Here is a 25,508-nt window from a genome sequence, read left to right on the forward strand (position 1 = left end):
TCGGGGCCGCGGCAGCCCTGGGAGCCGCGGCGCCGCCCGAGCTCCGCTCCGCTATGGGAGAGCGGCGGGCCTCGGCGCTCGTGCCGAGAGAAAGGCGAGGAACCGTTATCACTGAGTCAGGTGAATTAAACGTTCACATATATTTGCTGAAAAAAATTATATACATCTGTAGCAAGGCTCTGCCAAGTCTGAAAGATAAGCATCATCTAGTCACTAAATTAAAAAAATAAAAATCTGACCTTTAAATCTTTTTTTTTTTTTCTCTTTTTCTTTTTATCCATGTCCAAGAGCACAGACCATTTATTTTGTTAGCACATTTGGTGGAGGATGGATGTTCGTGTGAGTATCCATGGAAACCGGCGACAATTTGGCATTTCTTTTGGATAGGATGGAAAATTATAAGAAGCCACTTAATGCCTTACAGCCTAAGTAATCCACAGATTATATCGGGTTGCAAAAGGGTCACAAAGTAGCAGTCAAAGAGAAGCCTAAACACCCAGAGACTTAGCGTACACGTCTGATAATAAGAACAAGGTATAGAGCATGCCGGCTAATTAAATAAACGCCACTTAAAACCCTGTTCCTTATGAGTGTAACCCTGGAAAAACCATCCCGTGTGAGAAATGGACTCTGAAGAGATGTCTACATCCAGTCACAGTAAGGCTTTGAAGATACATGAAGTTTTATAGCATTTGTATTTTAAGGATTTAGGGCAAGTACATGTTCTTCTACTGAATAAAAAGAAAGTTAGTACTTAAAAGGTTCAAAAATATATCAATCGTGATTTTTTTTTTTTACATAAATAAATTATATCGATTTTGGATTTAACAGCTGAGAAAACCCTTTCTGCTTCCACTGGAGGCAAAACTGAACAAAATGTTAGTTAAATAGAGATAGCAGCATTTCTAAGAAATCTGTCGACAGCGATACAGTATCTATGCTACGAGGAAGTTATTAAATAGAAGACATTTAATTGGGGGGGGTTTGCATCGTGATCGGTTACAGACTTTAAAAAATCACCCAATCCAGGAATCTGGGAATACGTCCGTGAAAGGATGAACTTTTCAGCTCGTGGGTAACAGACTTCTTTGAGATGCTGATTTCAACATGTACACCATTTATCATTCCAAATGTATAAAAGACATGACAAAAAAAAAAAAAGCATCATAAATAAATAATGCAAACCGAAATAGTTATGCCAAAACATTTGGACCATCCGATAAATTAGCAAAACTGTAACAGAAAATAAGTAAAAAATACAGTAAATTGTGACAACCAGATGTGTGACCGGTGACTTGACGCTCCCAACGCCCGCCGCGCTGACTTCAAGTCTCAAACCATGAGCTGCAAATGAGAACGAGCCCAAGTGAAAGGGAAACGAAAGGAGTGAAGGGGAGGAGAAACGGAGGAGTTGCCTGTGGAGGTGTCTCAACACACACAGAGTTTCGGGCACTGACTGCATTAAAACCTGTCCGTTTAAAACACGTACGTCAGAATCATTTGCCGATGGGGGGACTTGGAAATACTGTTCAACAGCACGTAGAGGAATGGAAAGAAGAAGCAAACGTGATCTCTTCACAGTCTACCACTAGGAAAGAAGAACAAACTCGAGCTTTGGAGATCCCGCGGTCCTTCTGCCCTCAGAGCAGCACAGCCTGCAGCCTCCCCTGCTCTGACAGACGCCGCATCTGAACATGGACCCCAATGGACAGCAACTCAGAAAGTCTCAGTGTTCATAAAAGAGCATTAAAATCAGTGTGGCCTGTTTGTGGCCTGAAAAAATAACATTACAGCACTCCTAATGCCATAAATGAGGACTAACGCCGTAGATGAGAACGGAATTCTAGCGGGGCCATGGGGGAACTGGTAGCGATGGGTACAGGAATCCCAAAAAGTCATGCAAGATGTGCAAAACGTTTTCAGCTCGGGCTGAAAAGCTCTCATAACTATCGAGGAAAGGGCAACGAAAATTCCACTTAACGTAAAACCAAACTTTGGTTTGAAAAAATACAAAAGAATGCCTACGTAATATTGTCACTCACTGTCGTTTGTTTCCAAACCTTTGAGGTGGGGGTGATGGAGAAATTATACCACTACCAGTAATGTCTCTTTGTTTCAAAGAAATGAATATATGCATTTTCAATCATTAGGTATATACTTCTGTCTATACTACTATTCTAGTAACCATGATAAAATAGGGAAATACTTCAAATCAAAAATACACATCAGCACTTACTATAGCTGTGCTTTTTACCCCCAAATACAGGCTTTGTCACCCAGTGTCGCTGGAGAAAGAACCACCCCTGTCAGTGCGCAGACCAAGAGGTGAGAGCTTTGCTTTGCTCTGTTTTTGCTTCCTTTTCTTCTCAAATGTGTGAGCGGTTTGGGGGGTGCCCAAGAACTGGATTTGCTCGGCCGGGATGAACGACTGGAAAACAGAACGAGAATTCTGTGCCTCCCACACTAGCTAGACAACACTGTTTATCTAATAAAGTGGCAAGACCCTGCAACTATTAACATATAATATGTCACCATAGTTTTCTGACAGGGAGTTAGGTAGATAATATTACTCATGGAAACACAGGTTTATGAAGGTGGAGTGGGGGCAGGAGGGTAAGTAACAAATAGGTATGGGATAAGAAACTTACAAGCCACAATCTTTTTTTTCAATGAAACAAAAGTTCTAATTGGTATCATTAACTTCTTTGACCTCCTCCTCTGCTGGTACATCCTGCTCTTTCTCTGCTGGCAAAGGCGGTGTTTGCTCTGTACAGTTTTGACCGTTTGCAGCTTCTTTTTCGGGCAGCGAGACAGTTTCTGGTTCTGGGTTCGCTGCGTCCCCTTTCGCTTTCTTTCTCTTCCGCTTCTGACTCTCCAGGCTGGCTGCCTCCGCGTGCCTGGCCTGCTGCATGCCCGGCAGCGCCATGCCAATGCCAGGGGAGAGAAACATTGACGGATAGATCAGTCCGGGTGACATCCCTGGGATAAGAAACGGGTTAAAAGCTACAGGACTACTGGTAGTTATTGCGGATTCTGTCTCATTAGAAAACGAACTAGGGCCGGGCTTATCTTCAGAAAGAGTTTCTTTTTTCGCATCCTGGCTGCTCTGTTTATCCTCAGTAGCTTTCTCTGCGTTCGATGTACCACTTTTTGTTGTGCTTGTTAAGGAAGTCGGAGCAGTGGCGGTACAAGTCGTTGCCATGGGTGGGTTGAGAAGCCCTCCGACGCCGAACATCTGCGGCACGGTGGCCATGCCTGGCAGCATCATGGGCAACATGCTCAGGGTGCTCTTCACGTCCTCGCCAGCGGGCACGGCCGCAAAGCCTGCAGGGAAGCCGACCAGCCCGGTCAGGGGGATCCCTTGCATGTTTCTCATGTTCTGAAGTCCCACTAGGTCCATTCCGGCAATCAGTCCGTTCATGAACAATGGTCCCATTCCAGAAGAAGAATCTGCTACGACGCCGGGGCCTTTGATGAGCTCACTTCTGGGCCGCCTCCCCCTGCGGCGCGGCCCCGCGTCACGCAGCACCGGCTCAGTCAGCACACGGTTGAATTTGCTTTCTGGTAAGTAGCCCTAGGAACGAAACAGACACAACACAAAATGCCTCATTACTGCACGAGAGGAAACGTGGCTTTCCGTACTCGCGTCTGCATCCCAGATGGTGTCGGCACAGAAACATTTGCTGACATGATTCTGGATATGGAATTTGAGAGTATGCCTGACTTTTCCCCAGGGGATGCTGCCAAGTGCAGAACATCCTCAGTGTGCCCTGGCACAGTGCTGCAGTGCCAACGTGAGTGGGGGGGGAGGGAGGCAGCAGGGACAGCAGCCTTTGGCTCCTCTGAGCCCCTCCAGCTGCTCCCAAGGACTGGAACCCCTCCTAGCACAAGGAGCACCGGGCACCTCCACGTCAGAGGCTTAAAGTTCACTTCTATCCCAGCTTTAGTCCTGGCTTCAGCAACCCTGGATATGAGCTCTAAGGGCCAAATTTTCAGCTGCAGGAGACGCAGAGAGTAGTTGTACTGCTGAGCTCCATGAGCATTCACTGCAGGAACAGAGCCCAGCGACCACAGTGAGGGAGAAGACAGCCCACCTTTATGGAGCAGTGCAGCCAGACACACAGCACAGCCTAACACTCCATTTTTCAGCATTCTCATCACAAATATTTGAATGGGTTTTTTTGTGCCTCCCTCGAGCTTCAAAGACTTTTGTGCCTTTGAACAATTGGCAATAATAGATCTGCACATGAGCTATACTTCCCACTGACACCTCAAGTGCAGAACAAACCATTGGGGAAGTTTGCGCAGCCCAGCTGCTGCTCCAGGAGGGACGAGCAAGCACTGGTGCACACGGTAATCTGCACAGCAGCCCAGGTAACCCAGACACCACGGGGCAGCCTGCCCAACACCCAGCCCTCGAGCCCCTCCAGCGGCCGTCCCTCTACACGCATGCACACAGAGAGGCAGATAGGGCTGCTGAGCGCTATGGGCTGATACACAGCCATACCTCAGGCAAAGTGGGGCAGCCTAGGAGGCATCCGCGGGAGCTGGAGGCAATTCGAGGCAATTGACTGCACAGGGCATGCAGGCCAGCCTGGACGTGGAGCTGTGTTTTTGGTGGACAGAGGCAGGACGTGCCAAATTGCCAGCACTCATTAAAAACGGATTTCAGAGTGGTATAAAACTCTAAGCCGCCTGATCCCCCCTCTAGCCCCTGCTCAGCAAGGTTGCTGAGGTATGTGGCCTTGAAACAAGGAGCAGTGAGTGGGGCCTCTGGGAGCAGCCTGGGGGGATGCACGTGGCTGCTGTCCCTCGCCAGGGCAGGGACTGGTGGGTGAGTGCACTGGTAGGGCTCTGCTCCCCGCTACCCCTGTCCTGCTGCTGTCCCAGCCCCCGGGCCCCCCACGCTGCACACCCAACAGCAGGCTCAGGCTGGCACGCACAGAGCTTGCAGGAGCTGATAAAAAGGCTTGGCCCAGGAAACTGCTGGAAAATGTGACTCATGAGAAAGCACTGTGTGCAGCTCCTGCCCTGAGCGCAGGTGGATGACTGATGCGCTCCTGCTGCCCCCGCCTCTTAGTCTCCCAAGCCTTTCAGAAAGGTTCTGCAATGGCTGCCCTGTCCTGCCATACCCTTCCCAGGGCACTGAGCACCTCCTCTCCTGCTCAGCCGTGATGTGGAGCCGTGGCTGTGCCCAACCTTCCTGTGCCGCGCGGCCCAGCTAGCCTCCAGCTGTGCCATCCCAGAGAGGCCCTGCCCTGCAGCTCATGGGGCCTCACTGAAGAAAGGTGGTGGGGATGGGGAGGAGGAAGAAAAGATGATATGATACAGATTTCTCCAAAAGCTCTAACTTACTGAAAGCTTAACAATGTCAGCCCAGTCAGCTGCAACAGCATACTCCAAGTTTGCATCAAGCCACCTTGGCAATTCCTTCAATGCTGGTGCCGTGGCTCCCCCTAACTATAAAACATAGCAGAAGGATGACCTCTATTGCAGAAAGAGTTATGCAAAATAACACAAGAAATACGATTAAATGTCTAGGCAAACACACAGTTTAGGAGCATCCACCAGCCTCTGAAGGGGATGGTTGCTACACACCTGGGAGGCTCATGCAGGAGGTAGCCGAGCAGACAGAGACCATTTGGTCCTGTCCAAGCAGAGGGAGGACACCCCGAGGTGCTGATTAAGATGCAGCTGGGAGCCAAGGCCAGGGTTTTCTGCTCACAGCTGTGGGCCAGTCCCTCCAGCCGTGCTGTGAATGGGATGACAGCACGTCTCCTGGCTCGCCATCTGGGGCTGCGGTTTGGCTGGGGCAGATGCTTTTCCCTTGCTATGCCACTTGGCAGGACTCAGTACGGGACCAATGCCTCCAGCCACATAGCTCAGGGAGCAGAGGGCCAGCCCGTGCCCTGCCCAGCCACCCAGCACTGCCCTCCTGCCTACGAGTGTGCCATGGGGTGGGGACAGAGCATTTGTACGAGACACACTCAGAACTGGAGGAACCCACCCAACTCCCCAGGTCTCCAGCAGCCACTGTGGGTGCAACACAGAAACACAGGTGTGGCCGAATCGGTCTCCCTCTACCCTACCACTCTGCTTTGGGTTTAGAGGTGATTATGGCTACCTCACCTCCTGAAGCCTTGGGTGTGTTTAACAGCCACATTTGGGTGCAAAGTTCCCTGTCTCATTCAAAGAGGCTGATACCCATGCACAAGCAGTGGGTAACTCCATACTCCCAACTCTCGCTGCTCGGTAAGCACATCTCAGTAAGCAAGAGAAAGCACTGCAAGCCCCACATTCCCACACGCCTCTCGCTCTGCAGAGTATCAATGTGCTTCTGCTGCACCTCATAAGGAGGAGTAAAACAGAGACATTTGCAACACATGGGAATATTACAAGTTTTGGAATACTGCAGTGAGTTCAGAGGTAATGATTAGATCCAGAACAGGAGCCAGCAGCCAGGGCTATGCTGATGGCAGCTCCCCACTAGAGGCTGTCGCAGTGCTGCTGCCATGTCGGCATACAGCACAGCAGTGAGCTCCCAGCCCCTCGTGCTGCAGGCAGTCACTTGTAGGTGTCTCCTCAGTCCCACATGTGTCACAGAATATCATACACCGAGTATGTATTCCATACTTTTGCCCTGTCCACGTGGTTCCCTGGATTAAGATCCACCCCTGGGCTGCTCAGGTTCTGCTAAGTGCTTCAGGACACCGAGGGCAGAGCACAGAATAGACCTTCGCTTACCCTCCGTCCGGTACCCTTATGTACCACCGGCACCCGCTCCTCGCCCGTGAGTGCACTAATGTCCAATTTGCTGGGGTCCTTGCAGCGCTGCCTCCTCTGCTTGGGCTTGTCTGAAAAATTCTGGAGTGCAAACAACACAACGTTAATGAGAGCAGACAGCTTAATGAGCCTGGCTGGCTAGAAGCCCTGCGGAAGGATGACACAGATGAGCACTCGAAGGACAGGGATGCCCCGGCAGCCCTGGGCAGAAGCTCTACGAGCAACACACGCAGCCTCCGCCACTGGGCCAGTTTTCAAATGAGCATTAATTGCTGGAGGCACAAAGGGACTTCTGGGCACCGCACTGACAGTGGCACCATTTCCTGGCTCCCCCCAACCTGCTCCACACTTGTACACACACATCTGTAAGTGGGGTGCTCTGCTTCTCTGCAGCTCAGCCCATGCTTTTTTCTGCTGTATTTTAGCAGTTCCAACTGCACAGCTGCTGCACCTGTTTGGGGTCCCAGCCCTTCAGGACCACAGTGCAGTTACAGCTGAGTTCTTGCACTCCCACTGCACACAACAAGCCCTGGGACATCCGCCAACGTGCAGGCATGGATATAGCATTGTAACAAACTTCTGCAAGCCCCGAGTCCCAGGAGTCAATGAAAAAAGAGAGCTGTTGGAGAGGGTCCAGAGGAGCCACAAAAGATGATCAGGGGGCTGGAGCAGCTCCCCTATGAACACAGGCTGAGGGAGCTGGGATTGTTCAGCCTGGAGAAAAGAAAGCTGCAGGGTGACCTCATTGCAGCCTTCAGTTCCTAAAGGGAGCCTGCAAACAGGAGGGGAGTCAACTCTTGGAAAGGGCGGATAACAGCAGGACAAGGGGAAATGGTTTGAAGTTGAGGGAGGAGAGATTGAGGTTGGAAGTCAGGGGGAAATTCTTTACAGAGGGAGTGGTGAGGTGCTGGAACAGCTGCCCAGAGAGGCTGTGGATGCCCCGTCCATCCCTGGAGGTGTTCAAGGCCAGGTTGGATGGGGCCCTGGGCAGCCTGGGCTGGTATTAAATGGGGAGGTTGGTGGCTGGCCCTGCATGTGGCAGGGGGTTGGAGATTCATGATCTCTGAGATCTCTTCCAACCCTGGCCGTTCTGTGATTCTGTGAGAAGGTCCTGAGACTGGCCTGGCCTTTGAGAACTCAACAGAGCTGCTCCAGAACCCCAAAGCAGCTTTCAAACTGATCTCTCAGAGACAGAACACCTGCCTCGAGGCAGGGAACCCCTCAGTGTTGACACAGAGCTTGCTGGCAGCAGCTGGTCTTTGGCGTGGCAGATGTGTGAGCTCTGTAAGCCCCCCAGAAGGCCAGGGCACTGGGAAGTGGTGGAAAGGCAGCTCCATTGCTGCTCCATCAACAGACTGCTTCCTGCAGTGCTCCTGGTCCAGGGCACAGATCTCTGTGTGTCTCATTGTCTTAAAAAGCTGCTTGATCTCCTCATCTCTCAGGAGCCCCCCACCCTGCCCAGCTTGCCCCTCCTCCATGCTCCTGCACTCCAGCCCTGGGGAAGCCCTGCCTTGGGCACACACAGTCTTCTGTGACCAAGAAACAGTCTATTATGTATGGCATCACATTTCTTCCTGCTCTGCAGCCTGTGATCTGCCTACCAGATTGTCCCAGAAGCTGAACAGGCTGAAATCTGAGGAGCAGATCACCCTGTGAAACCAAGAGGTGGACAGATGACTATGAGACTACAAGAAGAATCAGACAGGCCTCGTGTTCTGACTGTGCCTGCAGACATGTGCCCCCACTGCAGTGCTTCCATTTTCAAAGCAAGGAACTCCGCTTTGCAGGGAAGATGCTGTCTGAGGGCCTCGCCTAATACAACAGCATGGCCTAAAATGACCCCAAGTTGAAAGGGCTTTGAGCATCCCAAAAGTCTTTTCCTATTTATCTCCCTACCCCTGCCATTTCTGGAAGACACTGGACTACAGACTCACGCTGCACATGTCTGATGCCCAGGACTGGAGCTGTAGAACGGACCTTGGGGCAGGGGCATGCAGCTCAGCAGGTGGTTCTGCGACTGCACAGAGAACCATGCCCATCCCCAGAGCATGACCCAAGCCTGACAAACACTGCCACCTGTGGCACAGGGAAAGGTGCTACGCTTTGAACACTTCATGGGGGCCTTGAATTTAAGAGCAACCACACTAAGCCTAACACCAAAGGCAGCACACAAAGCAGACACAGGAACACACACATGCCACCAAAGGCCACCCTTACTGTGCCGAAGCTGGGAACGTCGAGCGTGTAGTCAGACTGCTGACGGAGCCAGTCGAGGAGACTCTTGTTGGGGACAGCCTTCTCAGCCTGGCTGCCTGCAGCTGGGACTGGCTGCGGAGTTGAGGTAGCAGCTGCCGGCCCATCTGGGAGGGGGCTGTTCTGGGGTGGCTGCAGCTGATCGTCCTGAATGTCCTGGAGTGAAGGGAGGAGCAGCCCGTCGCAGCATGTAGTGATGCATCTGTCCCCACACAGATCCCAAAGCAGCTCAACTGCCACCACAGCACAGGCTGGCTTCTTCAAACCCACGTTCCCTGCACCTGCTCCCTAGCCCAGCGCCCCAGCGCATTCTGCTTCCACTCAGCCCCAGCACTGCTAGCATGGAGGGCAGAGAGCTGGGGGATGCTTCTGCATCTCACCTGCAAACACTCTCATGACTAGAAGAGCCACTTGCCCAATAGATCACTCCTACACATGGTCTGAGGGGACTGCTCTGGCTCCCAATTTCCAGTGCTCAAGTGGACCCCAGGGGAGAAGCCTTTTGGCAACAGCTCAAATGCAGTCACGGACTTTTTATCACATTCTCTAACAGCAAACACTCCACATCTGGAACAACCGCTTGTGATAATGCTTACTGGAGGCAGCAGAGCTTGTATAGGGGAGCTGGACCACGAGAAGAATTGTGCTGACTGCACGGGGCCCATGTGAAAGGAGGGAGTATCAGCTCACCGGCAGCCTGGTTGGAAGAGGCCTCTCCTTCAGGAAGATGAGATCCATCCCTTCTACATTTTTTCTCCTGCCCCGTCTCCTCCTCATGGCAGCATCGTCTCTTCGGAGGCTGCCATTTACAATTTGTCCTGTGACAGGATGGATTAACCCTGCCTGCAAGATGCCAGACAAGTCCATGCCCAGGGAGCCCTGGAGGGTGTTGACAGTCCCCAGCTTGGGCATGTTTGTGTTCAGAGGGAAAGGAGAGGAGTTCCCTGGGGATCCGTCAGAGGCTCTGGACAGGTCCACAGCCGCATCGCGCCAGCCGTTCAGCACAATGGGAGGATGAACATGGGCTGCTGCCAACTGCTCCAAGCTCCTCTGCTTGGCATCTCTCTCCAGCTCAAATTCATACAGCCGCCTGTGCTTCCGCTCATCTTTTGCAAAGGCAGGGTTCAGGAAGCCTTCCTGCATGGATCAGAGACACAGAGCAAGTTATAGCTGCTGCTGCAGCGCCGTGGATTCCAGCAAACCAACGCACAGAGCTAGTGGTCAGGCTGCCCTGCTCCTCTGCAGCATGTCCTTTCCCTGGGCACAGCACACCTCACCCTGTGTGCAAGTGGTGCCATGGTACCCTTGGACCAACACGGACTCCCACATGCTTCATCCACAGCTGGGGCAGAGGTGAGTCCCAGGTCAGCAGCTTCCTGCTCTGTGCCATGTCCATCAGAGGGAGATGAGAGACCAACAGGGAAGTGCCCTCTCCTGCACTCCTTCCTTCGGGACACGGGGGTAGCTGGGGGCTGGGAGCTCACCAGGAGTCCTCACCAGAGGGACTGAACAGCCCAAGCTGCATGTTATGCACCACAACTGGCACCAAGAGGCAGTGAAACCCCTACCTGGAGCAGGAAGCTAATGAGCACCTGGGGAAATGCTTCATCCCAGGGTCCTAAACCTGTCTTCAGCCAAGGGTCCCGCTCACCTTTTGTACCTGTGAGATTAACACTCCATTGTTGAAGCTGGGATCGGGGGCTTCTGACTCAGCAAAGCTGTTCCTGCTGCCGGCATTGCTGGCCATGGCTGGGGCTGCCAGCAGACTCTGGGTCTCGAACTGCTGGCTGGAGGATGGCCATTTGCCCTTCAGGATGGCGTGGCAGATGTTGTCAATGCGGTTGATGATCACACGATCCTGCAAACAGGATTGGATGATGGGGATGCTGGGACTCCAATGACTTTAGTTCTTGTATGCCAAATCAGTACTAAAGATAAACCCAACCCTTGTGTCCCAGCTCAGCAGCAAACTGCTGTGGGGCACCGAGCACAGCGTCCATTGGGAGCCACGTGCAGAGGAGCAGGAGGAGGCAGAGCTGGGGCTGTGAGCCACTGTCTGTCAGGACAAGGCAGTAACATCCACAGTAGAAAGTGTTCATCTTCGACTCACCTTAGGCCACTCAGAGAAGGAGTAAAGCGTCTTTTCCTGCAGCAGCTGGGCGATGGTTGGTGCCCGGACATCCTGCAGGTCATCAATCTCCCCAGGCAGGACAGAAGCTGAACTCTTGCTCTCTTCCTCCAAATATTTCTCCGGGCCATCTGAGAAAGCGATAGAACAGAGCCCATTATCACACTCCCTAACCCCTCAGGGTGTTGGCACTTCCTCTCCCCTTCCCACCCTGGTGCCCAGCAGGTCCCCAGCAGATCCCACTCCCCCGCCATCCACCAAGAAACACAGCCAGCCCTGGGCCAGGAGCAGGCAGCCCACACCACAGAGGAGCAGATGGCTGGGCACTGCCATGAGCTGAGTTCTGGGCTTTTATTACAGTGGCCTCATACCTTCCCCAGTGGCACAGCTGGAGTCCCGGTGGGTGAGGAGAAGGGCAGGGGCCTTACAGACAGAGCTGCCCACCAGAGTGCTCCGGGCTTCGAAGGGAAGGGTTTGGGCACCCCATGGCTGTACCCAGGGCAGAAGGGCTGCTGGGGTCCTGGCAAGCCCAACTAGGAACCAGCCACCAGCTAGCAACCAGCCTGGTCACATTGGCCATAGGTGACCTGCTGGGTTGGTAGCTGTCCCAGGAGGCTGGGCAGCCTCTTGGCTCTGGCTCAGTACTGGGGACAGCAGGTCCCACCCCTCCCAGATGGAAGGGAGGAGGAGACTGTCAGCTAGCAGGAGCTCTCAGACTGTACCTTGACTCTGGCTGCTGCCAGTTTTCTCCTCCTCATCTCTGATCTCACACTCCTCTTGCTTCACCCCCAGAGGCACAGGATGCAGGGCCTCCCTGCAGCCTGCCTGCCCCTTGGTCTCTTGGCCCCAGGCTTCTCCCCCAGCATGGAGGGGCTGTGTCCCTAGAGCTCCCAATGGAGGGGCAGGCAGGCTGAAAGGCCGGCTCTGAGACTGGCCTGGCAAGTGCTGCAGGGTGTTCTCCTCATCCAGGCTGTGGTCTTCCCTGCCCTCCGGCCCAGGCTCTGCGGGCACTTCGAGCGTCCCCAGCCCCAGGGACCCTCTCTCGCTGTTCACATCTTCAGGACAAGTGTCCTCATGTGTGGGGAGGCCAAGGCTCTGCTCCTCACCCCCCAGTTCGTCACAACTGGCCCTGGCCCTCGGACCACTCAAGCCTTCTGCAACATCTGCTGCCGCCTCTGAGTTATCATCGTCCTCTTCTTCCTCATCTTCCTCACTGTGGCTCTGACTTGGACCTGCTTTTGCTTCCATTCCTTTCTCCTGCAGCAGATTAATGAACCTCTGCTCAGGAGGAACCTTCATGTCATAGTTGTGAAGGCTGGGACTGTACAACCCTACACTTATGACCCCTTCCATGGCACGGTGCTCAGACAGCACCGGCGCAGGGCTGCTGAGGTCTCTCTTCTGCTGCACGGCCTCACAGAGCTCTGCTGGGACGCTCCGTGAAGGGTCACTTTCAGGAGTAGAAGGTGAAGGCTCAGCTTCTTCATTCTGACAGTCCATTTGGTCACAGCCCACCTGCAAACCCTCCAGGAAGGAAGCCTCTCTCATGGCCTCCGCGTCACAGCTGGATGGATCCTCATCCCCCTCTAGCTTGCCCTCAGACAGTTTAGCAATGCTGCTTCCAACATCTGTGCAGGTCGGGCTGTCTCGGGCGAGGGAGCTCTGCTCACTGTTGCAGACCTTCTCGTCATACATCATGCACATCAGCGAGTCCGGCAGCGAGCTCTCATCATAGTTACTGGAAATGATGTCCCGGACTTTAGACATGAACGTTTCACAGTTTGCATCCAGCGGGCTGCCCCCGGGCTGGGACATGGTGCTGTCGGTGTTTTCCAGCTTGATGTGACTCTCGGTCTCATTCTCCAGGGATTCACAAGTCCGATCTACCTGGCTATACAGAGGGGAACTGTAGAGTTTGGAGTTAGTCTGGTACAGGCAGCACAGAGATTCCGAGCCTGGGATCCCTGTTCTTTTATGCTGGGCATAGTTCCTGTACGCATCTAAAAAAGACAGCTGCGGGTCATTCATGATGTAGTAGTCTGTGCGATTCAGGCCGTGCTTGGCGGTGCCGATCAGCAGGTCCCGGTCGTGTTTGCCACACTCCCACCACACGGGCAGGTAGAGGCTGGGCCGGCACAGCTTGAGCCGCTCGTGCAGCTGTGGACACCTCAGCACCTGCTCGCGCACCTTCCGCAGCAGCTCAATGCGGTACAGGGTTCTGGCAGCGCGCTCCTCCGTGATGGGCTCCACGTAGATGTCGGGATCCGGGGGACCTGCAACAGGGACAGCAGAGCCAAGGCCCTGTTAGACACACTGATGAGGGCTGCACAGAAGCCGGGTGAGTTTTCTGCCGGGGAGGTGGGGGCAGGGCAGTGCTTGAAGCTAATGCTGAGACTGAGTTTCCCAGTGCCACCGCCTTCCACTCATGCGTGACCAAATGCTCACACTGGAGCATGCTTTCTTGAGCTGATCAGTTGGGCCAAGAGCAGCACTGGGCTGCAGAAGGTTCAGTGCCCTGCCCGAGCTCTGCCCAACAGAGCCAGCAGTGCTGGGGCCGCAGGGAGCTGCCATCAGAGCGGCTCCCTGAGGTGTGAGCCTGGGGCAGCCCTGCAGCAGCTTCTCAGAGAAGGGAGTCCTTCAACTCATGCAAGCTCTTTTGATGAGTAACACCTATACACCCACACCGAAGGCATTAACACACATCTCTAAGGAGCTCTGCACAAGACTGGACCTCCTGGCAGGTCTGAGACGAGATCCTTCCTGCTTCTGTTCAAAGCAAATCACTTTGTGCTTAAGTAGCACTCAGGCAGCTTTGCATCTGCCATGTTCTGCATGAACCAATGTTCTGGGGCTCTGCTGAGTGCTCCCACAAAGCAGATGCCCAGTGTGTTGGCCAGGCTTCCCAAGCCTCCCATGCTACCTTCAGACCCCTTCTGCCCTGCGGGAGAGCTCTTCAGACAGCTGGGCATCAGTGCAGGCACAACACAGGCTCTGTACAGTGCCAGCAGGGGGGTGCTTAGGCAGAAAGCAGCAACACATACTGCACAAACAAACCCCAGCTTCATTCAGTGTGGAGGAGGTGTGAACTGCTGCTTTTCTGCTTCTCTTCCCTCACATCAGAAGATCACCTGCCTTGGATAAAATTAGTTGAGATTTCATGGGAGAATTCCATTAATTGTGTGAGAACAGGGGCTAAAGACCATGCTGTGGTTCTGCTTTCCTGTTACACCAGAGAGGCAGCCAAAAATGCAGGTGTCTGCAAGCCTATACTCTGGCTGGTGTCTTGCTGCCTCCTACTCTCCATGAAACTCCTCCTTCTCTCACTCCGCTGCTCTATGAGAGCAGCGCAACCACTTCTCACCCACAGCTACATGATTCTATGAAAGGCCATGCAATTTTCACTTACCATCTTCTTTCCACAGTGGGAGACCACAGACATTCCTGCACATGGCTACAAAGCTGTAGAAGTACTTCTCTAAGCTCTCATCTGTTTTCTTCTCCAAACGAGAGATGGCTCGGAACTGGGTCCAGTCAAAGGTCTTTTTCTCCTGGTCATAGATGACCCCGAAGGAAGAGATGGTGCGGTAAAAATCTGCCTGCTCCCTCCTTGTCCACCTGCGGGGCAGAGGAGACATGTGAGCACCACTGACACATGCTGGTGCCAGCAAGGACAAGACAGCAGGCAGAGAGACTTGGAGCGGGTTATTGGTTACTGCCCACCAGTTCTGGGGGAGCTGCAGGAGGAGCACCAGCACCTGAGGCCCTAAGGTGCACAGTGAGGAGGAGTGAAGGCCACGGGCTCTCGAGCTCTTGGCTCACTGCAGTGTCCAAAACCCCATGCAGCTCCTGGCTGTGCTGCCGATGGAGGGCAAGCTCCATCAGCTTCTGTGGATGCACAAAGCTATCGTATCAACTTGCTTTCTGCCAAATGGGGTTCAGTTTCACCACCTCCACAGAAAACTCAATTCTAGTACCAGCAGTTTGAAGACAAAGTTCTCATCCATCCACTTCAAGAGGTGAGCTGGGACTGGGGCTCTGCCACAAGGCTCCTACTAACAAATACCCGTCCCTCTGATGAGAGGAGTCAGCAGGACTACTGGTGACAGGGCAGATGTCACCCGCTCACCACTGAAGGAAAGCAGCCCTGGAGATGAGTTCTTATAGCTGCAGTACAGTTACATCATTATTTTCACCTTGCCTCAGACTCTCTGAGCTTTTATCCCATAGGGATCACACAAGGGAACAATCCAGGATAGAAATGGTGAAGACTGCATGGGGTACATACAGCCCTGGGCAAACAGCAGAGAAATGTGGGCTACAGAGAAGAGGTCAGGAACAAACTGTAGGGCCAGAGCAGAAGCAGGTGAGTGCCCTGTGCAAAAGAAATCTTGAAGTCAAATCCGAGCTCCAGAATGCATCCCTGTGCCAACGGCTGCAAACCACTGGAACTCATCAAGGGAGAGCAGACAGGGCAGAAGCACCCACAGCACTCCAAACCCAACCCAGTACACCCAGACCAGCATTTCCACCCCTCCTCCCACAGGCTGAGTCTTCTGCAGTGATGTTTCATTCCAAAAATGAGAATAACATGAAGGAAGTCAATAAAAAAAAAGAATGATCCAAACCAACGAGCCAAAGAAGAGCTTATTACAAGACTTCCAGTTGAAGGGACACACCTGTGAGGTAACCAAAAAAAGGGCCCATAGAGATAAAGTACAGGAAATATTTGGTTGCTGCAGCATCTACAGCACAACAGCATCTTGACCAGTGTGATAAACAGAGCTCTAGGGAAGGTCAGTGGGCTGGAGCAGCTTCCATACAACCACGAAGTGAGCAGGGAGGGATGCTGAGGCTCCAGTAACACTATCCTCAAAAGACAAATGTGTCAGACCTTCCCATGAAATAGGAAGGAGCAGCAGATGTGCTCAAAATGGGCAAAAAGGGGTGCTGGGTACCTGGTGACAGTCTCACCATTTGCTGGAGCGCAATGGAATGGGAACACACGGCAGTTAGCCACCAGCAGTGTCCAGGAGCCTCTAGCAGGAGGCTAATGCAGCCAGGAGGGCTGGGCATTCTGGGCAGGCCGACGGTGCTCATCCGTCACCCCTCACCCACGATGGGCTCTGAGCACACAGCTCTGCTCAGTGGCCCAGCGGATGCTGGATTTGATCCTGATGGGCTATCCTCTGCTTGCTTTCGTGCTGCCAACAGCCATTACCTGCAAACCACAGCGGGCCACTCCCTGGGCTGGGCTGGTGTCCAGGCCTCGGGGTCCCCAGTGCTGGGAACAGTGGAGGAAGGAGCCATGTGCCTCTGCTGCAGGCAGCCGGCTGCAGGGACAGTGGCTGCTGGGGAGAAGGGACATCACCAGGCCTAAACCAGCTGTGAAAAGGACCCACTACCTGGACTTGGTGCTCTATTACCTTTTCTGCATCTCTTTGTTCACCGAGTCCATCTCAGAGGCTCTCCGGAACACCTCATCTTGCAGCCAGTATCCATGGTTACCAGGCACCAGCATCTCGCTGCGTGCAGGCAACTCTTTGCGGTTGCAGCGCTGGTAGACAGTGACGAGCCGCCGCAGCCTGGCTGTGAGGGCAGACGAGACAGGCCAGCAGGATCTGTCTGAGTCGGAGCCATCCTGGGCTTCAAACATCAGCAAGGACATCAGTATTTAACGCACGCTGCAGAGCCCCAGGGCCGCGCGCTGCCACCTGCCTCCGGGATCTCCCTCCCACCTTCACCTCGTGTGACTGGGAAAGAGGGGCTGTCTGTGGTGGCCACCCTGAGGCCCGTGCACCCCAAAAGCTGCTGGCTCACACCCCGACCAGGTCTGAACCTCCTTCAGAGAGCCCAAGGGCAGAGACTGGGGTAGAAGCAACGGCTCTGGGCTAAACAGCCTCCAGGACTCACTCTGCCCTGCCTGCCCTGCAGAGAGCAGCTCACGGCACCAACAGCAGAGACCCCACGCACTCATCTCAGCTGGCTTCAGTACTGCTCTTTCAGGATGCTGCCTGCCCTGCCACAGAGCCCATCCCTGGGCTGTGCATGACTCAGTTCTCAGAGCACATTTGTGCTCTCACCCCAGAAATACTCTTGCCATCACTGCACTGGGCTACAGCAAAGCCAAGCCTGACATTCCTCCTACAGCCAGCAGGGCAATGTGCCAAACAGGCTTTCTGCAAGCCTCCTCTGCCCTTCAGCAAAGCCAGAGGGAGTGCTGGGTATGCACTGCTGCCCAGGTTATGCTCTCAGCCACAAGCACAGACCCAACCCCTCCCTCCCCCCAGCAGCCCCTGCCATTGCTCTGCCCTTCCTGTGCCAGTCCCTGGGCAGCACCGTGACATGCTGTGGGAGATTCAGCCTCACCTGCCGATGGCTCATCCCGCTTCTCGCCAGCTTCACCTGCCCCAGCAGCCACAACGTCCTGCAGAAAGAAACCATCAGAGGAACCGCTGCTGAGCTGCACAGGAGGTCACGCTGCTCAGCCCTCACTCCATGGCCCTGGCAGGGACTGGGCCGCAGGACCACACATCCTTGCAAGCAGCCCTCAGCACACAGGAGCAGAGCAGTGCTGACAGCAGAGCTGACAGCTCAAGCATGCAGCGTTGTCTCCTCTGGGCCCCACCACAATGAATTGGGCCGTAGCAGCACTGACAGCACCACACAAACGCCACACCCTCATGGGCTGCCTGATCCACCGCTTGTCATCCTGGCTCCTTTGCCAAAGCCCTTTATGGCTGCCGAAGCCAAGCATGAGAGCCTCCTGGCTATTCCCAGCCCCCGACATCCCTCTGCTCCCTGGGAAGTGGATGCTGTCCAGGTCAGCAAGAAAAAGCCATGCTCCAACAAGCAGAAATGGCGTGGGCCAGAGTTTGTGCTTGGCAAGGCAGCAACTGCACAGAACAGGGATGCAGGCAGCACTGCTCCCCTGTGCTCCACAGCAGAGCTGAGCCATGTTTGCAGCACTGGGCAGGACAGCAGCCCTGGCAGCAGCATCCATCACTGCCAATCCCACTCACCTCCTGCTTCGGCAGCCCCTCCAGCTTTTCTCCATTGCTCTCTTCCTTTTCCATGGTGCCCCTGGATAAGACAGAAAATTAGTCCTAATAGTAAGATGCCACTTCTCTCACAGCGCCAGCAGTACAGCCAGCAGTTCCATCCCTACAGCACGGAGCAGCTCCCACCTGTGCTCCCCACTGCCTGCCACGCTCCCATCCACATTGCCTCCTTCTCCCCTCACTGCCCTCCATAAGCATAGCTCACTGCTTAACACCAACCAGCTTCTCACACAGGCCCAGGAGCTCTGCAAAGCACCCAAGGGCTCAGCTCATCCCCTGCCCACCTTTCAGCAGTGTCCTGAGCCCCGTCACTGATGCCCTGCTCTGCAGAAAGCAGCTTCTCATCAGGCATGCCCACCTTCTCCAGGAAGCACAGCGCCGGGTCTGCCCGCATGGCATTGTACCTCTCATAACCTGCCAAAGCCATCAGAGAGGAGAAAGACAGGGTGAGGGTAGGCCTGAGCCTTGCTCTGGTGAACCTCCTGCTGTACATCTAAGAAAGAGCTGCCTTGACCCTGCACAGCTGCAGGTGACTGGAAAGAGCTGTTCTGGCCCTGCACAGCTGCACTGCATGGCTGCAGCTCTGCCCCTTACATGGATGTGGGAGCATACAAACCACACCCACTTCGAGTCCTGTGGCTCTGGCCAGCTGCTCCCTCTCACCCGCTGCCCACCTCCCACACAAGCTGGCAACATACCGTGCTTGAAGACACCGATGAGCAAGGATTTATCAGCTTCAGCATTCCACCAGTCCACTGGGATCTCCACGTAGTCAATGTCTGGCAGCAGCACATCCAGCTCTCTGCAGCAGACAAGTGTAAGCACTCCTCTTGCAGCCTCACCAGGCACGGCAGTGTGCCAGGGGCTGAGGGACAGGGCCAGGGGGAGGCCAGAGCTGGGGACAGCTTGGAGTGCAGGGCTGGCCTGACACGTCTCCCTGGGGAGAGCTGGGGTCTGCCCCACTGCACCCACAGCATTTCCTGTGCTGTTTCTCCAAAGACCACACAGCCCTCCCGCTCAAGAAACATCAGGGGACAAGAGCTCCTGTCTGCTGGGAGGAAGCACTGCAAGCCAGCCAGACCCACAGGAGCAGCACAGCTGGCAGGCTGGGGTGCGACATTCCCTCCACACAAACTTGTGCTGATGGAGCTGGGCTGGCACAAACCATCCGGGGGAAGGCAGCAGCCCCTCCTGCAGGAAATTCATCTGAGTATTTTGTGCTTCTTTCTGAAGCACCAAGAGCTGACAGTGGGTAGGTCAGGAGCTGGGTGGCATTAGCAGAGCCCCTTTGTCCTCAGCATGGGGAAGAGACAGTAGGCCCCAGCAGTGGGGCACATTCTGCTTGAGGCCCGGCCCTGGGAAACGGGTGCAGTCCCTGCAGGCTTTTCCTTTGGGCCTGAAGGCCAATTCAACAGGCAGCACACAGAGATTTTCCCTGGGGATGGCACTGCGGCCTCAGAGCTGCCACAGCCCCTGCTCACACACAGCCACCACCAAAGGATGCAGCTTTGTCGGTGATGGGGCTGCAGTGCCTGGCTCACCTGGCCTGCCTGGGCCGGGCTGACAGGGACACTGCTCAAGCACCACTACTGTCACCACGAGAAGCAATGCTGGGGTTCACCTGAAGTTCCTACCTGGCAGGAGTGCCCTCGAAGGCCTTGTCAGCGGCCTCCCCAAGCACCTCAGCCTTCAGGTAGTACAGCATCCGCACTCGCAGCAGAACCCTGTTCTCGGGCACACAGAGAACACACATTCGCATGCAGGTACTCAGAACTCTCACTGGAGCATCTACAGGGGGATGCCGTGAAGGTCTTGAGGGCAGCGAAAGCTGTTCCACGTGGTGTTCCCACATGGGAGGACTCACTCTCTGAACGCTGACTCCTTGTAGGGTGGGCAGCTTGTTGGCTGCTGCCTGGAACACTGCTCCAGCCTTGTCAGCAGGAGGAGCACCAAAGCATGATGCTCAGAGCCCCCCACGGCTCACTCCCACCCCCTTCATGCCCCACAAGCTGTCGCAGGCTCCTACACTCACTTGTTGCAGTGCTGTTTGAGGTGCTTCTTGTAGCTGTCATCATGCAGGACCACCTCAGGGTTGCATGTAGCAAGCCAGTCTGCGTTCTTTATCTCAGGAAGCAGCATTTGGTTCTTTGTCTTCTTCCCCTTCCTGCCTCTGGGCACTGGTGCTGACAAACCTGTAACAGCAAGTGGCAGCAAGTGAGCACCATGGGCACTGAGGGCCAGGCCAGGCACCTTCAGCACAGCCGTGTCAAGGCAGCACGGCTGGGAGCCCTGCACGGCTGTGGGCTGCAGGCTGCAAGCCAGGGTTGCAGAGATGAGTATGTGCCCAGGTTTATAAAATGCTGCCACTGAATAGCAGAGGTATGTGGTGGGGTCATCACCCTTCTTGCAGACCAGTAAGGCTGGCAACTGTGGGGCAAGCATTGCTCAGCACACTTCAAAGCCCCCAATTTGCCTCATCTGTAGCTCTTCAGATCACCTCCAAAACAGAGCTGGGAGCATCACACCCATCTCCAAGATCTCTCTGCCCACGACCAGAGAGACAAGCATGGCCACACAGCTTGAAAGGTGTATCATAAGGTAAAAAGGACGGACTGGAAAGAAGGACTGGGCTGGGAAAAATCACAGGAAGATTCATTCCTCTGTCACTGCAACAGCTCTGATAAAATTATCAGTCAGCGCTGGATTGGGACAGGAAAGATCTTAAGAAAACAGGCTGTTGCTTTTTGATAACGCTACAGGGCTGTCTGATAAAGCCAACGAGCAGCACTCTGACACTCTGCTTAACATGACGTGCCATTTCTGTTTAGCACTTGCATCACATGGGATAGATGTGGCACATCTCAGATGGATCAAAGCTGACAGATGTCAGGGGGTTTGTAACGTCTTCACTCAGCCCAACACAGGTGAAGGAGCTGCCAATGAAGCTCATGAGGTAAACCTAGAGCATGGGAGACTCCATCTCCTAGAAGAGTGTGGGGATCACCAAAGAAACAGTGCAGTGCTGAGCCCAAGGGATAACAGGATCCCTTGATGTACGTATGAAAACATCAAATGGACCTCAGCCCTGGGCACAGCTCTCAGAGCCCCTGGCCAACACTGCCTCTGAAGCTCACCCTCTAGGGACTACAAGAGAAATTCTGGACAAGAGTTCAAGTAAGAGGCTTCCACATGATCAAGGACCAGAAAATAATCCTGATGATCTGATCTTTTGGGGTTGTTTCCCATTCCATGCATCAGAAGGAGGGCTATGTGGGAACCAGATCACTGCAGGTGGTATTTGCACTTGGCAAACACAATGAATGAGAAAGCAACGCGGTTCCATCTGGCTGACAAAGATAAAGTGAGATCCTGCGGCTGGAGCTGAAAAACACATTTTCAACCTTGAAATAACATGTGAATTCAGAGCAGAGCACGGGAATGATGCCCGGTGAGGTCACTATTGTTTGGAGTATTCCAAGGGAGACGAGCTGCACTGTGCACTTCCCAGGCAGAGTCCCGCTGATGTCACACACAGGGGAAAGAAAAGCCTCAGTGCTGCTGCTGCAGCCATCTGTCGGGACACCGGGCAGAGCAGACAGCATCACGGTGCCCTCAACACCTGCACAGTGCTTGCAGCTCCATGGCACGAAGACGGCTCCAGCTCAGGCAGCTGTGGTCACCAGGCTCTGCCCCAGCACCAATTTGGCATCACAATGTCTGGGCAAACTCTGCCTTTCTCACAGCTCAGCCCCATGCCAGGATGGCCAGCAGCAGCCTGGTGGGCCCAGCAGAGCTCTGAGCAGGGCTGGCTGCAGCTCCCGCTCACCCTTTCACAGTCACCCTGACACAGGATTGAGGATCCAGGAGGCACGTGCAAGGGCTGGAGGTTTTCTGTTGCTTTCTGCCCATCAGAAGTGCCTGGAGCATGTATTGCTTCATCAGCTCCGCATCCAGGAGAGCTCTGGTTCCCTGGTGAGCCATGGCAGCACCTGCTGTGTGCCTGCTCTGCACTGGAGGGCTCTGCTCTCCTCCAGCCCCCAACTTTAGACTAGATGGTTCTGTCAACCTCTGGCCAACACATAGCTGAGAAAAGCCACTCTGAAAAGATGACAGAGAAGCTCAGGTTGCTTCTCTGTGCTAAATATCCAAACACATGGGTTATAATGCTGCTTTTTGCAGTAAAGCATTACTGATACTTCACTTAAACCGCTGCTTGTTTGTTACTTGGTACTACTTACATCAAGCCCATTCATATCAGCCAATTCATTTCTTCCTTTTGCTCTGCTCCCCACAGGGCTCTCAAGCTCAGACCAGCTGCTCTAAGCTGCTCTATGCAGGGCTGCATGGCAGAGCAGAAGGGAGCCCTGCCAGCAGCTCCCGCTGAAGGAAGCGACTGGAGGAAGCCCCTAAGGCCACACGCTCAGACCTCATGCCGTATGCCAGTCAGACATTTCCAGACAGAAGGAAGCAGTTGCGCTGGCTCTTGAGACTGCACCATGTTGTTTGAGCACCGTGTCGTGCTCAGCACATCCTTGGGCTCAGTGACAGCCCTGCTCTGGAGGTGCTCCACCTGCATGCCGCTGTCTTCAAACAGGAGTCTCAGGTATCAGCCTGTCTCAGTGGTGCCAAAAGCAGGCTGGGCAGACCCAGCCTCCTCACTCCTCACTGTGTGCCCCACAAGTAGCACACAGCCATGGGGCTTGATCACCCCAAGAGAGCACTAAGGACTCCCCCACAGCTTCCCAGCCCAACTCACGTGTCCTGAAAGCCGTGTGATGCAGGCATGATTCTGCCTGGTGCAAAGTCCTCTGACACAGAACGGGCACATGTGTCCCAGGCTGCAACCCTCCAGCTAGCCCAAGGAGCCAGCACAGGCTTCATACCAGGGAAGAGAAAGGCCACCATGGCTGCGTGATGGCACTCTGCTGTGCTGCAAGGGACTCCTACAGGGAGCGGATGACGCAACACAGGCACGGGGGAAAGTCTGCAGAGCCCCTGGGAGCCAGAGGGGCAGCAGGAGAGTAGAGCAAGGAAAGCCTCTGCTGGACCCCATCAGAAGCTGAGGACACATAGGAAGCCTCAGCCCAACAGAATCCAGATGCAAATATACTCTGAACACATGGTGTGATACGCGGGGTATTCAGAGTTCATATATACATGCACTAGTCCGCTCGACAGGGAGGGTGTAGCCAAACCTGAGACAAGGGGTCCTGCACCACCTCAGCAGGATTCTGCACTGCAGCATCTCATGACAAATCATCAAAACTGCACCCCCACCAACCAGGACAGGCACTACAGAGCAGGGTGTCTGGGACAAGAACTGTGACAAGAGGAGGCACAAGCTGGTGACATAGGATGAGACAGCTGCACAGACTGCACTGCCAGTGTCCCTTGCCATCTCCAAACAGCCGAGCAGCTTAAAGGCCAGGGCCAGGCAGATCCAACTTTAGCCTTTGTATTGGGCTGGCACAGGTGTGATGATCTGTTCTGCATCCTAAGCTGCTCTGAGGAAAAGCCAGGCACCCTCACAACTGTCCCAGCCAACATCTTCACCTGGTCACCAACATTTATGAGCTCACAGAGCAGCGTCCCCCAGCACAGGGAAACCCTGACAGTACACCGAGATAAAACTTTGCAGGCCGCTCTCACTGCAAAGCTCTCTCCACACCAGCCACAGCCAAACAAGCATCAGGAGCCATGAAATGCACTCCCACACAAAGGCAGCCCCTGCTGCTGTCTCTGAGGTCTGTATGGAGGTCAGTCCCATGGCAGACACTTTATCTACAATGAGAGAGTTGTCATGCTCCACCACAAGTGCTTCCTGGCTGTTTCAAATGGCTTTGCTTTCAATTCTTCAGCCTAGTCCTGCAGAAGGCACGCTAATGACAGGTACTGTTGCAATGGCAGAGAGAACACGCAATACCTGAGTGATTCTGCAGTGCCTGGTTCTGGCCATCCTTCGTTGGTGTGATGAGATCCCAGATAAAACTCTTTATCTTCTCATCCCCTTTGTAGTGCTTGACACAATAAACCAGCAGTGCTCGACAAATCATCTCCATGTCCTTCTCGTTCAGGTGCCACTTGAAGCGCCCGTGGGTCAGGATATCTTTCCATCGTCCCCAGCTGGAACCGCAGTAATAGAGAGACAATAAACACTCGTATGCAGCTGGAGACCTCCCTGCGTGAGTTCACAAAGGGCACAACTCTCACGGACAGGGTCTTACATCCCCACATCATGGGAGTAGAGATAGGGAGAAGTTTGCACAGGATTGAACAGGCTGTAGCAAGAGCAGACTCTGGAAGCCCTGACAACCAGCTCGTGCTCTGTCCCCTAAACTCCCCTTCCACCCAAACGTTTGCTTAGAGCCTAGGAGTCCAGGTACCACGGGGACGGGTCACTGCTAGAAGGGAACGCTGCTTTGGGTATCTATTGCTGAGGACGGACAGAATGCGACTGCGGCAGCTGGGAGCCCACCTGTGTGCTGGGGCAGCTGGAGGCCGTGTCCGAGGTCTCTGGGAGGGGGGAGACTTACCCAAATATGAGCAGGTTCTTCTCCACACGGAAGCACTCAGCCCGCAGGTACCGCCGCGTCTTCTCATTGAAGCGCCGCGAGCGAGTGGGGCGCTCATCCGAGTCACTGTCCAGCTCAGAGAACTCCATCAGCTCATCCTCCTCAAAGGAGTTGTAGTGTTTGGTCTGCTTCCGCACACGGGGCCTGTCAATGACCAAGCTCTCCTATGGGGACAAAGAGGGAATGCACTCAGGTGTGGGTTGCAACACCTGCCCTCCACGGCACAGTAAATTCGCCCTGCTGCTGCTCCCTGGCTCTGCTCACGCCTCTGGCTCCTAGTTCCCAGCCCTGGGGCTAGTCACCACCTTGCCACAAGGATTCCAGTCCCAAATTTGCTTCATGTGCACACAAGACAATTCAGAGACAGCACATAATTCTGCCTGAATGCTCAGAGGCTGAAAATCGGGCCTTCAGAGGTCAAACTGCTGATGCTCAGCAGCTGATTCAGCTCTGAATCACAATCCTGGCCTTCCCAGCAATGCCTGGGACAAGCAGTGCTGAAGGTGGTGTAACTGCTGTGTTGATGGGGAGACAGGTGGGCTGGAAAAAGAAAGGCGGCTTCCGAGAAGGGGCAGAAAGGAGCAACATGAAATCAAGTGGTATGCACATGCCTCCTTCCCATCAATGCCAAATGCATCCACGTCATCATCAGCCCAACTCAGGGAAGGAGCCCCAGCTGTGCTGCCTCCAGATGTACCAGCAAGGCTGCAGTTC

General features: G+C 54.2%; 1 protein-coding gene across 1 annotated transcript in view; it reads right to left on the minus strand.

Moving 5' to 3' along the window:
• Positions 1-2,683: 2,683 nt before the first annotated feature.
• CHD6 (chromodomain helicase DNA binding protein 6) overlaps positions 2,684-25,508 on the minus strand; it is a gene marked incomplete at both ends in the record, with an annotated part of 71,547 nt that continues 48,722 nt past the window's right edge. The window contains 18 exon segments of the mRNA XM_079543411.1: positions 2,684-3,574; positions 5,356-5,460; positions 6,745-6,864; positions 9,001-9,192; positions 9,727-10,173; positions 10,688-10,894; positions 11,147-11,295; positions 11,887-13,437; positions 14,571-14,779; positions 16,588-16,807; positions 17,531-17,588; positions 18,184-18,244; positions 18,507-18,636; positions 18,921-19,024; positions 19,857-19,946; positions 20,255-20,414; positions 24,146-24,345; positions 24,756-24,958. Coding sequence (XP_079399537.1) covers positions 2,684-3,574; positions 5,356-5,460; positions 6,745-6,864; positions 9,001-9,192; positions 9,727-10,173; positions 10,688-10,894; positions 11,147-11,295; positions 11,887-13,437; positions 14,571-14,779; positions 16,588-16,807; positions 17,531-17,588; positions 18,184-18,244; positions 18,507-18,636; positions 18,921-19,024; positions 19,857-19,946; positions 20,255-20,414; positions 24,146-24,345; positions 24,756-24,958 — 5,097 coding nt within the window.

The sequence above is a fragment of the Tetrao urogallus genome (assembly GCF_951394365.1).
Source record: "Tetrao urogallus genome assembly, chromosome: 16".
Taxonomy (NCBI): Eukaryota; Metazoa; Chordata; class Aves; order Galliformes; family Phasianidae; genus Tetrao; species Tetrao urogallus.